This window comes from Castor canadensis, chromosome 15 (genome assembly GCF_047511655.1).
Source record: "Castor canadensis chromosome 15, mCasCan1.hap1v2, whole genome shotgun sequence".
Lineage (NCBI taxonomy): Eukaryota > Metazoa > Chordata > Mammalia > Rodentia > Castoridae > Castor > Castor canadensis.
The window spans coordinates 12,242,546-12,259,972 of record NC_133400.1 but is presented as its reverse complement, the minus strand read 5'-3'; the positions used below and the strand labels follow the sequence as shown (position 1 = coordinate 12,259,972).

Here is a 17,427-nt window from a genome sequence, read left to right as displayed (position 1 = left end):
TCTTTTTTTCATTTCACAACCAGAGAAACAAGTGCAGACTGGTCGGAACAAACTTTTATTCTCAATTTCCTTTCAGAAGATGCACTGAGATTGCTAGATCTCTGCTGTCACCTAGTGTTAGCAATTTCCCAGTTCTAAAAATGTAACTGGCACCCTGGCTATAAAAATTACACCTTGAACAACTTCTGCCATCTGTTTCATGACTTCCAACTCTATCAAAGCCTTTCCCATGGAAAACAAGAGTATATAAAGAGTACTGCACAAATGATATACACTGTTGTCTCAAATGTGTCAAAAATGGTAATTATTTCTTAGTAACATTTGTGGTTGAAAAGCAATAAAAACTTTCAGGAAGCTGGTGTAGTGCAAGTAGCAGGGTCTACAATAGCCACATAGATGCTCAAGTGCGTAGCTGTTTCTCAGAACTAATTATGAATGCAGGTGTTTTTCAATTTAATTATTCTGAGAGAATTGTTGACGCCATTCAACTGGTTCAGGGGTCCTTTTGTTCTTCCAGAATAGGTAGGTAGGCTTTTCTAGTAATCCCAGGCTCCTGGTGGGTTTTTGCAATCTTCAGCTTCTGGCAGCAGTGAGTGGCGGCTGCAAACAGGAAGCAGCAAGCAGTGGTGGGCAGCACCTTCCAGTGTTACAGCTCCAGTATGGGCCTTGGGTGCTGGGACCCTTCACCCTACAGTGACAAATATTATAGCTCTTGGCCCAGGATGTCAGGATCAACTCTGATGGTTAAGCAGTTCCCTAGACCTCTTCCAGAGCCCACGGCCACAGTCCCTCTTCCCTGGCTCTTTAGTTTCTTTTCTTCAGCCTCAGCTCTCCCCCACTACACACACACACCCCTTATCTACCGCCACTAACCCTCTTGTCTCTGCTAGTTCTACTCTGTCATTCTTGCTCTCTGGAATGTGTCAGCTGCTTCTCAACACTATGCCATTGTCACTGCTGCCACCTTCCTCTCTGCTGGTGCTGTTATCCCTTCTCCTTCCTTCCTGTTACCAGCTCAGTAGGAAGAAAAAGACCATTCAAAAGAAACCTTTTATCAGGGGGCACCAAAAGAGGGTGCCTCCCCACTAGCTCACAAGATGAGAACAGTCTGATAATACAGCCAAAAAGGGGGTGTAACACGGGCGTCTGCACCAACATGGCACAGTCCCTCATGTAAATGAGAGTCCACCCTTGCACCAATATGGCACTCCTTTATTCAAATGAAGGACCATGTTTATACCAGGCTTGTTGGGACAAGGAAGTGTTACCCTCTGGTCCAGGTGGAAATGGCTACAGAGTCATTTAGCGATCACGAAGCCTGTGTGGTGGCAGAAAGTCCAGCGCAAGATATGAAATAGTCATGGCTAGGACAATGTCTTCAGGAGCTGGAGCTGCACTTCAGCAGCAAGCAGCTGTGGTTGCCATGCAGCTTCCTCAAGGCCTCTGTGGAGTATTCAAGCAGCCAGTGCTGGCAATGACAGGCCAGTTGGATGTTTGGCTGATGGTCCTTCGCTCAGGGCAGCCAGGGCACAAGGGGAGGATCTAAAAGCTGTCAATTAGGGAGTCAAAATTGTCCTGCCTTCCAACATCTCAGCTTATTTAAAGGAAAAGTAAACATTAAAAAGTGTGCGTAAAATAAAGGCTTATCATCAATGGTGACTTAACAATGTTTAACTTCTGCCCCAGTGCCCCAGAGAGAGGTGGGTCCTGCTAAACTGTCTCAGATCACCCACAGTTTTATGAAATAACACACCCTGTGTGACCTTTGTCCAGTTTCCTCCAAGGGTAATGTCTTGCAAAACTATAATAATGGCCTACTCACCCACCCACCCACCTCACTCAGAATTCCTGTTTTTCCTGCAACCATGTGTGGGTGTGTACTTAACACTGCAATACTATCACACATGCAGGTATGTCTCCATCATCACAATCAAAATGTAAAACGGGCTGACAGAGTAGCTCAAGTGGTAGAGTGTCTGCCTAGCAAGCAGAAGACCCCAAATTCAAACCCCAGTATCACCAAAAAAAAAAAAAAAAAAAAAAAAGCTGTGAAACTGTTTCATCCCCACAAGGATCCATGGTGTTGCCTTTTTATACCAACTCTCCCAGTCTCCTGGAGATTTGTTCCCCAGCCCTGGAGTTTTGCCATTTCAGGATTATTATATAATAAGAGTTACAGAGTTGAGTGATGATACATGACTGTAATCCCAATATTGGAGAGACTGAGACAGGAGGATGGTGAGTTCAAAGCTAACCCGGGTACATAGCAAGGCTATGTAGAAAAGGAAAGAAAGGAAGGAGGGCGGGAGGGAGGGAAGAAGGAAGGGAGGTAGGGAGGGAAGGAGGAAGAGAGAATGAAGGAAGAAAAATGACAAAATAGTCATACAGGATGCAACCTTTTGGGCTTATCATCCAGGTTATGTGTTCCTCTACAGATGAAAAGTATCCCAGGACAGATGTACTACAGTTTGAAGAGAATCTAGGCTAGTTTGAGGCTCTTACAAATTTGCCATTAGTCTTTGTGTTCTGTTTGTTTCCTGTTTCTAGTTCCTCTGCTTCTCATCTTGCCTTCCTGTCACTTGAACATTCTTCAGAATCCCCTCAAGATTTGCTTATGATGGTTCTGAGTGCATCACTTTTACCCCTTCAAGTTGAAGTGTGAGAACCTTATTCCCATTTTAGTTCCTTCCTCACTTCGATCCAATGTTACAGTTTTCAGTCATCAAATATTATTTAACTCATGAGGATAACCTATTGCAGGTCCCCACATTTCTGCCTTTTCCATTGTCCTTTTTCCTTCTTGGTGCTCCAAGATTCCTTCTTTTATCATTTCCTTTGTTTGACAAAATTCCTTTAGCCAGGGTAAGTCTGCTAATACTAATTAATTTTGTTTCCATTCCTCTTACAATGTCTTTATTTTCTCTTCATCCCTGAAGGTCTGCCAGACATATAATTCTGGGCAGACAGTTCTTTTTCTTTCATCACTTGAAAAATGTTATTCACGTCTTTCTGCCCTTCATGGCTTTATATAAGAAATCCACTGCCCACCAGTACTGCCAAAAAAGGAGGGCAGGGGGCTGGAGGCGTGGCTCAAGCAGTAGAGGGCCTGCCTAGCAAGCGCAAGGTCCTGAGTTCAAACCCCATACTGCAAAAAAAAAACTATTCAAGAAAACCGTTGCCAAATGAACGGTGTTCCCTGTAGATAAGGCACAGGTTCTCTCTGATGTGTTTCTTTTTTCTTGTCTTTAGTCTTTGGACATTTAATTATGATGTGCTTTGACATGGACTTCATTCGGCTTATTCTATTTGGATAAATAAAACAACCTTAGATACACAGATAGATCTCGGCTTTCCGGATTGGTAGGTTTATGCTTTTAACTAAATTTGGGGGTCTTTGAGCTGTGTGGGTGCTGGTGGCTCATGCCTGTAATCCTAGCTACAGGCTGGATCAGGAGGATTGTGGTTCAAAGCCATAAAGATGATGGCACAGGGAATACTTGCTCCAAAGTGTAAGTGTCCTGTGTGTTTCCTTAATGACAGCCACTCTCCCCCGGGAGAGTGATCAGAATTTCATAAGAAGACAGTTGTCATCTTTTCCCTCATACATGTATTACTCTGATTTGTGAATATTAAAGAAATCCTACTTATGAAAATCCTACAGGGCCTGGGTAGAGAGGATAAAATGGATAAGATTTTAAATGTTTCTATAATTAGAAAAAGATAAAGATATAAAAATCTTTCCTTAAAAATGTGGGGGTCAAGAACAGATCACAGTATGGGTGGAGAGACTGCTTTCCCTCCCTGGGTGGGACAATGTGGTGAAATAAGAAATGAGTATTTGGCCTCTGCTCTGGTTCTTGACACGGAGCTCCTAAAACCCTTGTAAGGGTTCTTGTTTTGTTCTAATATTGGTATTTAAGAGGAGTTCCTGACACAGAGCTCCCGAGACCGCTATAATTTCCTAACTCATAGGAGCATCTTTTGTTCCTATCTAGGTGAGCTCCTGGACAGCCTCAGGACCAGGGCTGGTTGCCAGGGGAACCAACCATGTGATTAGAGGGTTGGAACTTTCAGCCTCATCCCTGGTCCTGAGGGGCAGAGAGGGGCTTGAGTTGATCACCAATGCCAATGACTGAATCAGTCATGCCTACATAATGAAATCTCCACAAAAACACAGGACAGGTTCATGAACACCTGGAGGTGCCTGGAGTGTGGTGCTACAATGGAGGGCCCTGAAGTTCCTGGTCCCTTCCCACATGACCTGCCCTATGCACCTGTTCACCTGGCTAGTCACCTCTATCCTTTACAACATCCTTTTTTGTAAGGGGAAAATTAAGTGTTTCCCTGAGTTCTGCAAGCCTCCTAACTGAACTCAAAAAGGGGTCATGGGAACCTCTGATTTATAGCCAGTTGGCCATAAGCACAGGTCACAACCTGGGACATCTGAAGCAGGGCAGTCTTTGGGACTGAGCCCTTATCTGTAGGATGTGAAGTGAATTCAACTAGATGCTAGTCAGTGGGGTTGGTGCATAAGGTGAGATGCCCACACATTTTAGACACCAAGTCTGCTGTGCTGGGAGCACAACTGAGCTTCAGCTACTTGTTTTGTGCAATGAACAAAGTGATGATGAGGGCTAGACCCTACACCACTGCAGACAGGCTAGGTGGGTCAGAGTCCAAGCAGGGGAAACCAGCTGTAGCTAGAGTCCAGGAAAGACTGAAACCCCAGACTTCAGATAAAGCCCAGACTCCTTGGCGCAGCATTTAGGGTTCCTATTCTCTGGCTCCTGCCTCCTCCCAGCTTCACTCATCAGCTCCAGCCTAGGCTCCACTGATAACAACTACCCACATGCCCCCAAATGCTCTATGCTCCTGTCCTCAGCAAAGCCCTTCCTGTGCCCTCCCGCTCTTCCCCACTGAAAGCCCTTCATTCACACTTCAAAGGAGCTCAGATTTGTCCTCCCTTCTGGATGCTCACGGGACTTGACTGGAGTCACTCCTTCCTTCCCTGGAATCCACAGCACATGGTGATGCAAGCATTTATATAAACACTTACATTTCCAGCTGGACTCACCACCAGCAGAGCAGAGCCCACACTTGTATGATGGTCTTTGCCCCAGGGCCAATCTCACATTTAAGTACTAGATGAATAAAAGCTGGCCTTCCGAGATTTAAGGAAAAAACACCACCACCTAATCAGTGATATTGTGGTGACACAAACTTGTCAAAACGACAAAATGCCAACATGGTAGATTTAATTCTAATTCTGATAAGGATGGTAGATTCTAGGAAGCATGAGAAAACCAGGAGGTGTTTTATCTACCTTTTGAGTGTGCTTATTATGTTTAATACCCTCTTGTTGCCTCTGACCTTGAGGATGGTATAAAAGAGAAGCCACAAAGTTGGAGGTGTGATTTATAACCCTGTTTTCTACACTATTTTCCAAAGCTAACAAACCAATCTTTTAAAAAATTATTCTGTTGCTTAGATGGCTCCCCAACCCTTCCACCCAAGGGCTTCTACAGCATCTGTCTTCTGGCAGAATAAATGACTGCTGTTTTCCTTTAGCTCCCACTGCACTGAAGATGCTGGCTTTCCCTTCAATCTTGCCATCATCTGGGAACCACTGAGTAAGGGCTGGTGAGCCCAACATAAGAAGTCAGCATATAGTAAATGAAATTAAAAAAAAAAATTTAAGCATAATTGATTCTCTGTGGCATTAACAAAAAAAAGTTTGTGGGCCTTTATCTGTTTGGGGACAGGAGCACAAAATCAAGCTGGTGGTCACCTAGAATACTTGGTTCATTCTTTCCAGTAAACTGACTAAGCAACCTTTTGTTCCTGGTGCACAAATAAGACTGTGAATCCATTTTCCTTGCCAAATTCAAAGGTACTTTGGAACACAGATTGTGTTTTAAAAAACAAACAAAATTCAGGTATGCTGGCATGCACCTGCAGTCCCAGAATTCGAGAAGTTGAGGCAGGAGGCTCTCAGATTCAAGGTCAGTCTGAGTTATGTAGTAAGCCTCTCAAAACAAAACAAAACAAAACAAACAAACAAAAAAGGACTTAGGTGCTCGTAATAATCCATTGTGAGGCAGCATCCAGACCAACATCCTACCAAATGTGTTTTTAAAATATTGGACTTTTTGTACACATATATTGAAAGAACACATTATGTAATGTTTTAAACTTGAAATTACTTCATACCCACTATAAAGGCTTTTCTGTTTTACAGACATGACCCCTACAATGATAAACTAAGACAAGAAGAACATCTCATTCTTGATGGGGACAGAAAGGGACAGATTTTTACATTAGCTTGAGCAGTGGGGAACAGGAAAAGACTGTTCTCTGCAAATGGTGTGAATTCACTGAGGAACACAACAGATCCTGGGACACCACTGCAGCAGCCCCAACACAAACAAGGGAGGGACAGAGTGCTAACAGATTCCATCTGATGCTCTGGGCCTCCCTCCATCATCCCAGTGCCCTGGATTGCTTGCTCTGTCGAGGCACCAGCGCCTTATCTGGAGTCAGAGTCCAGGGTCAGCCTCTGCTCTCACTACAGGATTCTAAGTCCTTTTCTTATGTCATATTGTCTCTCAACCAGTTACACAGGGCACAAGGTATAAGCATCATCCAAAATGGTGATTTGGCAATGTTTTTGACTCCAACCTTCAGCAAGAAATGAATTTACATGTATATATATATATGTATGTATTGTAAGAAATATGTATATATGTTTATATATGTATATGTAAGAAATGAACTTACATGTATATATATATATTTCTTACATGTATATATATGTGCAAGTCTATGTGTATACTCTTGTAATCAATACATTACAATACAAAACAGTATTTACCTTCTCTATGTTAGTACATAGGAATACATTCTGATCATTTCTCTTCCACAATATTTAATTTTTTTTAAATGCTAATTTTGTCTACTAAATTAATTTCACAATCCATCCATGGGTCATAACTTAAAGTTTGAAATGGTGATGCACAATGATCTCCTATTATAAATGTAGCTATATATATTGCTTAATTAACCTGGAATTATAAAATTCTAAGAAATAGGAATTTCAACAGAAATACCGGAAAAAGGACAAGGATTTCTCTTTCCCGGCACATAAAAATTGTGATGTATTAAAAACCATTCTGAAGAGATGGCGGGCATACAAGCTGAAGCCACCAGCACACAGATAAACCTGGGTATGGTTACACAGTTTACAAGGAAGCCCAAGTAAGAGTGAGGAGCTCTCTGGAACCCATCCAGCTTGACCAGAAGGGGACTGTGGTAACAACGCTGAGAGGAAATCCCACCTTCCTTTTCCTAGAAGAAACAGTTATGACTCTCAGGTGTGGGAAGAAACTTATATATCAAATTCTACTTTCTCCTGTCAGATGATCAAGGTCAATCAGCATTTCCATTAAAAACTGAAGCACTTATTTTGGGTCCATCCAAATTGGCTAATTGAAATCACAAGGTAGGATGAAAAATGATTCACTGAGATGATCAGCTTTCTGAGTTTTTTTCTTTGAACAATTACTAATTTTATTAGTCAAGGGAAAGCAGCTGGAGGAGAAATTTAAAAATATGCATCTTAAGAATCCTTATCTACACATGTATTTACACTTTCAGTGTCATGTTTTAGACAGTCACACTCCATCAACTCATTAAAGGTACCAGCTTTTAAAGCTACAGTTGTCACAGACCCACTGTTGACTAAACTAACATCCACTGTCCTTTGGTTCAAGAACCTGTCTTTAGCCATTGACTCTGGTCTCTGTACTAGCATCAGGAGAGCCCACTCATGCTTTAAAGCTCCACTGGCTCTGGAGGCAAATGTTTTTCCTCATGAAAACATCTACTGTGGTTCCTCATCTGACAAACACCAAGCCTGACCTGTGCACCTGCACACACCAGGACAGTCAGCAGCTCCCAGGATAACTGGATTCTCGTTCCCCTCCCCAGAAAAGCTTTCACTGGCATTTCATTTCATTTCATGGGCTGGGATTTCCAGCACCACCACTGTCTACATGTTCAGAAGGTGCTCTCCAGCAGGCAGTGGCAGCCACACCCAGTGGGACACACCTCCTGGGTCCGAAACCACTCCATCATGTGGCTGGTGTGGCCACCATGCCCACAGGTCAGACAGAAGTTGGATGACCCGCGCACAGCCACATGGCAGATGGCACACTGGAATGTGAAGCCTTTGCAGATGGCACACTGTGTTCCACGGACCTCACTCCGGCAGTGACTGCAGTACACGCCAAACTCTGGAAACAGGAAGAGACAGGCAAAGTGAGTTGGTTCTGAAAAAAGGAGACTGGGTGTTGTCAGGTAAGAAAGCTGTATTCCTCAGGATTTTATCAGATTGTAGAGGCTGGGGACATGGCTCAAGCGGTACAGCGTTTGCCTAGGAAGCACGAAGCCCTGAGTTCAATCCCTGGTAGCACCAAAAGAAAAAATTTTTAAATTAGGAAAACAAAAATAGCAGAACTCCTTCTAGTGCAATCTAGAGACGCCCTGGGGGACAGCAAGCACTCCGAAGCAGGTGGCAGCTGCATCCCCCACAGCTTGCAGGGGCCTGACACTAGATTTACTGAAAGAAAGGAATAACACTTCAGGTGAGACCTGGGAGGTTTTACCTACTCTACAGCCAGTCCTTTTGATTGCCCACCTGCTGCCTGAGTAGTAAGCTGGCCCACATCAGGACACTACCACACTGCTCCACTGCTGTATAGGACAGGGACCCTGGCTCCTGGAAGACCATAAGGCCCAGACCCCATTTGCTTGATCTGCATTCCCTACCTGATGTCCCTGTATCCAGGTGTCTCTGCTACCTTCCATCTCCCCTCCTCTCATTGTGCTGCTCAGGGACCACCTAGATGACAAAACTTTCCATGTACCCCACTTTCTTTACTCAGAAACATCCCCTCACCACCTGACCTTACTTAAATCCAAGATGCCTCTACACCATACAATGGCAGGGGCAGGGAGAGTGGGTACCAGGCCCCATTACTACCCCCAGACCATCACTTTCTTCTGAGGCTGAAGCCATCGGCTTCACTAGCCTTTTCCCCCTTTTCTCTGTTGCCACCATTGACCTTCAAGACACACCCCCGCTCACTAAGGACTTCTAATCTTGGGTGTCCATCATCCCTCTGCTGAAATTCTTAACAGGATCCCTGGTGTCTCCCAAATCCACCCACTAACCCTTTCCCAGCCAGCCGTTCAGGTCTTCACCTTTTCATCTCTAATCCATGCCTCATTATCTACCCCTTTCTGCCTCCACTTTGCCCTTTGGCCAACATGAATTACACAGGCCAACTCCTTGTTTGCAAATATACTAAACTGCTTTGCCCTCCTTCCTTTACGGTATCACCTGGCAATCTGCAACCCTGAATGAGCCCTACTGAGAGGGGGGTGTACGTGGGAAGAAAGAGAACAATGACATAAAGAAGCCAGAGAGCAGGTGCAGTACCATGCCCCGGGTGCATTTTTGCCAAACAACCTGCTTCACCATTCTCCCAGAGTAACAGCTGACCAAGGTTGAGGCAACTTCTTGGTACAGTGGTCAACAGTCCCCAGCAATGACCAAAACAGGGTTGCACTTGCTTCTGCTTCAATAAATTCTTGCCCTGTTTAAAATTCTTCTGTGTGTCTGCTCCTCAATTCTTTCTTCGGTGAACCCACCATTCATCTCCAGTGACATTTCTCTGGTGACCTCAGCAAGACACATTTGAAGAGCTGCCAGATTCAGCTGAGGTGACTGCCTTTCTGAGGAGCTAGTAAGCTCATTCTTAACTGCCTTGTGTTGCTCACATGGCCCTGGCATTCCCTTTCAAGCCCCCTCCTCTCAGATCTTTCTCTGCTCTGAGATCAAAGCCAAACTGCTGCACACTGCGGGCACAGGTCAAGCATTTAAATGTCATTAGGTTACTTAATGTTTGAAGACTCCATGACAGGAAGAGAGGGTCATAGAGCAGGACAGACAGGCATTAAGCTTCCTGTCCTCCGCAAGTCAATCTCCATGCAATGGAGCAGAAAACTATCCACACCCAATTCCTGCAGCTCCCCTGGTTGGGTTTTCTGCCAGGTTTTGCTCTCCCCAGTTTCTGACTTCCTCGGGCCTTTTCCGAAGATCTCAGTCTACCTTGTCTTACTTCATGGATTCTACCCCACCATACCCAGCATCAGCATTGTCATCTTCCACCTATTTGTTACTCCGTTTCCATGGTGGTGAGGGAAGGAATTACATGAATATTTTTGCCATGTAGCAATCAGGTATTTCCTTGCAGAGCAATGCCTGACTTGCACTGGACTTTTGAGTATGCTGTCCCAACAATTTCATTTGCTGTTAAAAGATGCAGAGAGCAATGATTTCCTCAATGGGCCTGTCTCTCTATCACATGACCTCTTGGCATAGTGTACAAGAATGTGGCACTACTCATTTTTTACTTGCTATGACTCAGCAGGGATGAATTTCCAGAGGGAAACCAGGGACCTTATAGAGATCAAAATCAGGAAGGACACTAAGTCTAGGTGACTTCACCCTGAGCTTTCTGGGAAGGTCCAAGAAGGCTCCACAACCTGGGGTGGCCACCACCAAGTTGGAGTATAGACTCGGGGGCACTGATGTCAACTGGGAAAGGTCCTCTGACTAATAGATAAGGGTCAAAAATGAGAGGCTAAATTTTGCCTTCAGTGAAATTTTTGTCCCCTAAAGAAGACAGGATAACAATTTTTTTTCTAACAGATTGAATTGGTGTAGTGTATTCTTGCTTATCAAAATATTCATATTGTTGGGTGCTGGTGGGTCACACCTGTAACTCTATTTGGGAGGCTGAGATCAAGAGGATTGTGGTTTGAGGCCAGTCTAGGCAAATCATTCATGAGAACCCACCTCCAAAATAACCAGAACAAAATGGGCTAGAGGTGTGGCTCAGCAGTAGAGTATCTGCTTTGCAAGCTCAAACCTAAGTTCAAACCCCAGCCCCATCAAAAAAAAAAAGGAGACTGGGATACCAGATCCTCTCTCTTGAGCTCTCAGGTATCCTCCAGGAGGATCAGTTGCCTTGTTTTTTGGGGTTTTTTTTGTCTTTTTTCTTTTGCTTTTTTTTTTCTATTTTTCCTTTTTTTTTTTTTTCAGTGCTGGGGACCGAACTCAGGGCCTTGCTTCCACTGAGTTAAATCCCCAACTTCCTCCAGGAAGATCAGGACCCTGCTACCTTCTTCTTTATTTTCTTATAGACTACGGAAGGCTCCCAATCAATTTCAACAGACTCACCCTTGGGATGCATTCTCAGTGAGTCGGAAGTAACTATCTATAGACTAGCTTAAAATAAATGCTCTAATTCATTTCTGTTTGTTTGTTTGGTTGGACTGGCGTTTGAACTCAGAGCTTCATGCTTGCAAAGCAGGCACTCTACTGCCTGAGTCACGCCTCCAGTCCACTTTACTCTGGTTATTTTGGAGATGGGATCTCTCAAACTATTTGCCCAGGCTGGCCTTGAACCATGATCCTCCTGATCTCAGCCTCCCAAGTAGCTAGGATTATAGAAGTGAGCCACCAGTGCCTGGACCTAATTCAGTTCTGTAATGTAACTTAGCCTCAATACAAATTGGAAGATGGAGAAATTTGGTCCGAAAATGGAAGTTTAAATCCTGCAACTTGATCTGTTCTGTAGAGGTAGGAGAAATACTGAGATTCCTTATGTTCAGATCTTTATGGAATTAAGAGATAGTCCAGATGTTTATCAGATCTATTGTTAGGAAAGTGTTTAACTTTATCAGTAAAGACTCAGCATCTCTTTCTTGGTTCCCCTTCAAGCACAGGAAGAGAAAACATCACTTCTAACTGGAAGCCCATGGGGGGACAATACATCTCCTGCCCCGCCTCCCTCCAAGAAGTGACAGCTACAGGGAGTAGAACTGTGAGAGTCTATGTCCCCTGAGACATTGCAAAGGAAGACTAGGTAAATTCTCTGAGGATCCAGGTCACTTTATGTAGGAATTCAGGAACATGGTTGGTTTTTTTTTTTTTTCCTGTCCTTTTTTTTTTTTTTTCCAGTACTGGGGTTTGAACTCAGAGACTCACACTCTCTAGGCAGGCACTCTACCACTTGAGCCATGTCCCCAGCTCAGCTATCACTTTTGATTGCACCCGGAAGGACTTTGTGCTTGTCTCTCACTATTGCTGTCCTGATGAGAAGTGTGGCATTTGGGATGCTGATGAACAGCATATTGTAAAGAATGCTTTTCCCTAAGAGGCAAATGCAGTACCAATGCCGACCCTTTCTGGGACTATCCACCTAACCAGGGAGGAACCACCCACATCTTCCAGGAAGGCAAGAAGAGACGTGTCTACAAACAGATTAACTTTCACAAGGCAGAAGGAATAATAACTCGGGAGCCAAACAAAAACCCAGTCCTCAAGGATTGACTTACTGAACTCTTAGAAAGTATACTAATATAGATCCTAAATCCCAAGAAGACCAAATTATCCTGGAGACCCATTTCATTATCCAATCAGCTCCTGATACATATAGAAAACTCCAGAAGTTGGCTCTGGGTCCCCAGACTCCTCCAAACCAACTGATGGAGATAGCCTTCCATGTGTTTAACAGGGCCCAGCAGCAGAGGACAGGCAGGGACAGCAAGAGGAAACACAACCAAGAGCAAGCACAATTTTTAACTCCCTTAAAAAACCTCAGCACCTCTAGGTCACCAAGCTAGCCACTTCCCAAGAAGATACCAGACAAAGGTACCTACTATAACTGCCAGCAACAGATACTGAAGCCAAGAATGTCCTCAAGGGTGACAGCTGCCATAGATGCCACGCCCCATCTGTAAACTAAAGGGCTCTGAAAGATTGGATTGGAAAGACTGGACTGCTCTCAGGTCCAAAATCAGCAAGAATTAAGTCCTAAAGCATGACTGATGGCCATGTCCAAGTGAGGCTGCCAAGGACTGTCTGCAACCCCTCTACAGCCACACACACACAGGAGGGGAGAAGACCTGGCAACTTCTGGACATGTTCAGTACACCTACCCAGTTCCTTATGATATAGAGACGCCTTTTCAGTTTTGCTTTCTTACTCTGGATTACAGTCTTCCAAATCTAATACGGTGATCCTAATCTCAGGAATCTCCAATTTAGCCTGGCGATTTGGTCCCTGTCAAGTCACACACGGACAAACACTTGGGATTACGATCTGTTTGGAAGGGACTGCCCAAGTAATTTTGAGCACCCCAATGGCTATTAAACTAAGACACCTCCATAACTGGGTTCATTTGTCCTAGGTCAAAACCTACTTTCCAGAGCCAGACTCTGAAGAGACCCAACATCCATTTCCTAGAGCTGTGAGCCAACCAAGCACCTCAAGCTACTTTAGAAGACAGCCCTGAATATGGTTGATGTATTTTGTACACGTGTATGAAAAACAAACAATGAAACCTGCTGAAATTGTTCTAAGAAAGGGGAAGGGAAGCCGAGCAACAGGCTTGTAATCTTAGCTACTTGGGAGGCTGAGATGGGGAGAACTGAGGTTCGAGGCTAGCCCAGGAAGTAGTTCCCAAGACCCATTCTCCAAAATAACCAGAGCAACATGGATTGGAGGTGTGGCTCAAGTGGTAGAGCACCTGTTTTATAAGTATGAAGCCCTGAGTTCAAACCCAAAACCCACCAAAAACAGCAAAGGGGCGGGGGGGGGGGTGAGGGAGTCAGAATGATGGAGGTGGTGAACCTAATTAAGATAGAATGCAAGCACATATGTAAATGTCACAATGAAACCTCCCTGTACAACTAAATATGCTAATTTAAAATAAAAAAGACAGCCCTCAATTTCCTCCACAGGTAAGTGAAATGCAAAAAGCTGGTGGATATATTATCTTTCTTAATCTGCTATATAATTATGCTTCTGCACTCTGAGGGATTAAGTTACTTCACTTGCACTTGCTCCACTCTTAATAAGACTTCATAAACCATGAAAGGGCTCCTTGTTCTCTGATGTATCTTCACCTTCACCTTTTTTTTAAAAAACATCTTTTGCTCCATCTAGTCCAACAGGCTCATCCTTCCTAAATGGGTCACAAAGACTCTGATTGGATCTGCCTTGTGTCCCGCCCCAAGATGACCTACATGGTAGTTTCAGCCCAACACAGACTTGTGCCCTCACCCCTTTCTAAGCTCACCCTGTTTGACTATGGCCCCAACCTTGTGCAAGGAATCCTAGGAATTAAGTCACTAGCACAGGAAATTTGGAACGAAATTCCTCAAATCCCTAAGTCTTCATGTCAGTCTGTCACCAAGACCATCTATTCCAGGATAAGACTCACCAGCGATTCCTCCTTTCCTTTTTGCCCAAAACCAAATCAAAATCAAGGTAAGGCTGTAGGGTCATTAAAAGAAAGCTCTTGTTGGGTGCCTGCTGCTCATGCTGTAATAATAACTATTTGGGAGGCTGAGAGATAGGGAAGATTGCAGTTCAAGACCAGCCCAAGCAAAAAGTTTGTGAGACCCCCTCTCGATGAAGAAAAGCTGGGTGTGATGGTGTGAGTCTGTCATCCCAGTGAAGGCAGGAAGTGTAAACTAGGAAGACTGCAGTCCAGGCTTCTATCTCAAAAATAACCAGAGCAAAAAGGGCTGGAGAGGTTCAAGTGGTAGAGCACCTGCCTAGTAAGCAGCAAGTGTGAAGCCCTGAGTTCAAACCCCAGTACTAACACCAAAAAAAAAAAGACTCTTGCAAAACCATAATTTTCTAGATAAACAGTGCCAGGTTCCCAATTTATCATTTATACTCACATTCTAGAAGACAACCTTATCACAATAATTAAGATCTGTCACACGCTTAAATAGGGCCCATCACAACACCCTTATGATGTCTGGGAACCATGACGGGCAACCCCAATGAGTTGTGCCCCCCCACTTTTTCTGTTTAACTTGACTGACCTAGCCTTAATAGCTCTCAGGGACAAATGCTTTGGGATTTCTACTGATGTGAACTCTCTTCTGAGAACTGATGGGATACTCAAATGCCACATTTTCTTTCCTCTCTAACAGGAATGACTAGAGCAGCCAGCAACCACTCTTTAAGGGTCACTTCTTCTGGCAACTGGGATGTAATGGCTCTCAGAACTATACTTAGTTAAATTATCCATTTCACTCCCCAATGGTCTAGGAATTTATTTCCTCCATGAAATAAGGTCTCCCTAACTCTTCTACCCCAAGGGCAGGAAATCTATTCTGTGGTACACTTGTTTCCTCCTCTTACTCTGATCCTGGAAGATACGCTATTTCTCTTCCTCTGACTGAACCCTTTTTGGTATTCCAATGATAAACTAAAGCTGTCCAATTAATGCCTTTTCTTGTTGCCTTGGGAATTACAGCAGGAATTTCTATGGGAGCAGCAGGAACAGTTTCAGCATCAATGGTATAGTCCAATCTCTCAAAGGAATTGAGCTCTGGCACTCAGGAAACCATGGAGGCTCTATTTGCATTACAAGACAAGACTAACTCCTTGGCAGGAATTGTCCTTCAGAATCAGAGCCCTAGATCGGCTTATAGCAGCTCAAGGTGGTACTTACCTCTTCCTCCAGTAAAATTGCTGCTTCTATATTAACAAATCTGGCACCAACCAAGATAATATAAAAGATCTCCAGGATCAAGCAGCTCCCCTGAAGAACAGGCCTCTGTGGGGTAGTGGCCATGTCTGGGATTGTCCTAGAACAGCCTTGGATAGATCCTCCTGCTCTTGGAACCCTTAACTCAAAGGGTACTGAAATTTGGCCCATATAAACATACCTAACCTCATTCACATCGATCACATTAAAAGGACTCTACTTGCAGTTAGTGGTCCATTAAAGATTCCAACTACCTTATCTACAGCATCAGACATCGGACCATGGTCCTTTGGACCAAACTGCCACCATTTTTTATTCTTTGGCTGGCTGTACACCACTCAATTAGTTAGCAAGGAAGATGGACCCCACACGTAGGGTCTACACCCTACACTCTCCAAGAAACTACCAAAGAAAATTTCTTCTCTTCTTCTCCTTATAAGCTTGTAAGCGTTAATATTCCTTGAAAGGAGAATAAGATGGGAGTAGACAGGCAGAAAGGGAACAGTAATATAAAGGACCCAGAGAGTAGGTGCACCACCACACCAAACATCCAGCTCCATCAGTAACAGCTGACTACAATTGAGACTTCTTGGTACAGTAGCAAATGGTCCCCAGAAATGGACCACAACAGGGATTTTCCCAATCATCAAGGTTAGCCAGAAGCCTCAAGTACATCTCCTTATATTTGTGTTTTTATACATACATCTCCCCTCAAATCACCAGCCTGGCTCTGTGGACACTCCTGGTTCTTGTAAACGTCATCCCATTTCTTAGAAACCTCCACAGTGATGTACATATCCTTACCATAATCATTAAATCCTACCCATAAAACTGCCCAAGACCTGAGGGTTTGGTGCACTTGGCTACTTGGTTGGGTGGTCTGCCCCCATCCTATCTGAAAGTGTACTTTTGCTTTTGCATTGGTACTTGGCTGCTTGGTCAATCTCCCATGGAAGGGTACTTTCCTTTTGCACTTGCTTCTGCTTCAAAAAGTTCTTACCCTGTTACAACTCTCCTATGTATCTGAGAACAAGAACCTGCCATTCATCTCTGGTGACATCACTTGCTCACTCTGTCTGCTCTAGGAAGCTGAGCAATCCTGGAGGAAGGCCCACCATCAAGAAATGTGTCTCATCTCACAGTCATTGATGGTAATACCCTGTGTGTGACACATTTCTCTTCCATTCCCCACATGGCTACCTCATAGTTCTCCACATTCTGCAAACTTCTCCCACATGTCTTTGCTCCCTTCTCTCCTATCTAGCAGCCTCTTCTCTCTCTTACCTGAGAAAACAGAAACCTATGAATGAACACCTCTTCCTCTTCACACCACCACTTCTGCAAATCTTTCCTCTGATAATAGGAACACTTTTATCTATATATTTTTTTGCAGTACTGAGGTTTGAATACAATGCCTCACATATTTGCTAAGGAGGCACTCGACCACCTGAGCCATGTCCTAGCCAAACAGGATCAATTTTTATGATACAATTACTTATCAAGGACTGAATAAAACTAATAAAAAATTTAATGTAGCTAATGGTCTGTTTTCTAATAGACATCTGAGAAAAATCAAGTTTTCTCTTTTTTGTTGTTGTTGTTTTGTTTTTTGAGACAGTGTCTCAATATGGAGCCCAGGCGGGCCTCAAACTCATGATCCTCTTGCCTCGCCTCCTGAGTGCTGGGATTATAGACATGCCCTACCATACCTAGTTAACATTTTCTCCTTTCTTGCTCTATTTGTATCCCTTGACTTAACAGGTTATACTTATATAAATTGAAACGAACC

At 43.9% G+C, this 17,427-nt stretch overlaps 1 protein-coding gene across 5 annotated transcripts in view; it reads right to left on the bottom strand.

Moving 5' to 3' along the window:
* Window positions 1–7,377: 7,377 nt before the first annotated feature.
* Window positions 7,378–17,427, bottom strand: part of Wdr59 (WD repeat domain 59) — a 104,509-nt gene continuing 94,459 nt past the window's right edge. For all 5 annotated transcript variants that reach the window (XM_074055652.1, XM_074055654.1, XM_074055653.1 and 2 more), the window contains one exon: window positions 7,378–8,291. In XM_074055652.1, coding sequence (XP_073911753.1) covers window positions 8,056–8,291 — 236 coding nt within the window. In that variant the 3' untranslated portion in view covers window positions 7,378–8,055. The remainder of the gene's footprint in view (window positions 8,292–17,427) is intronic.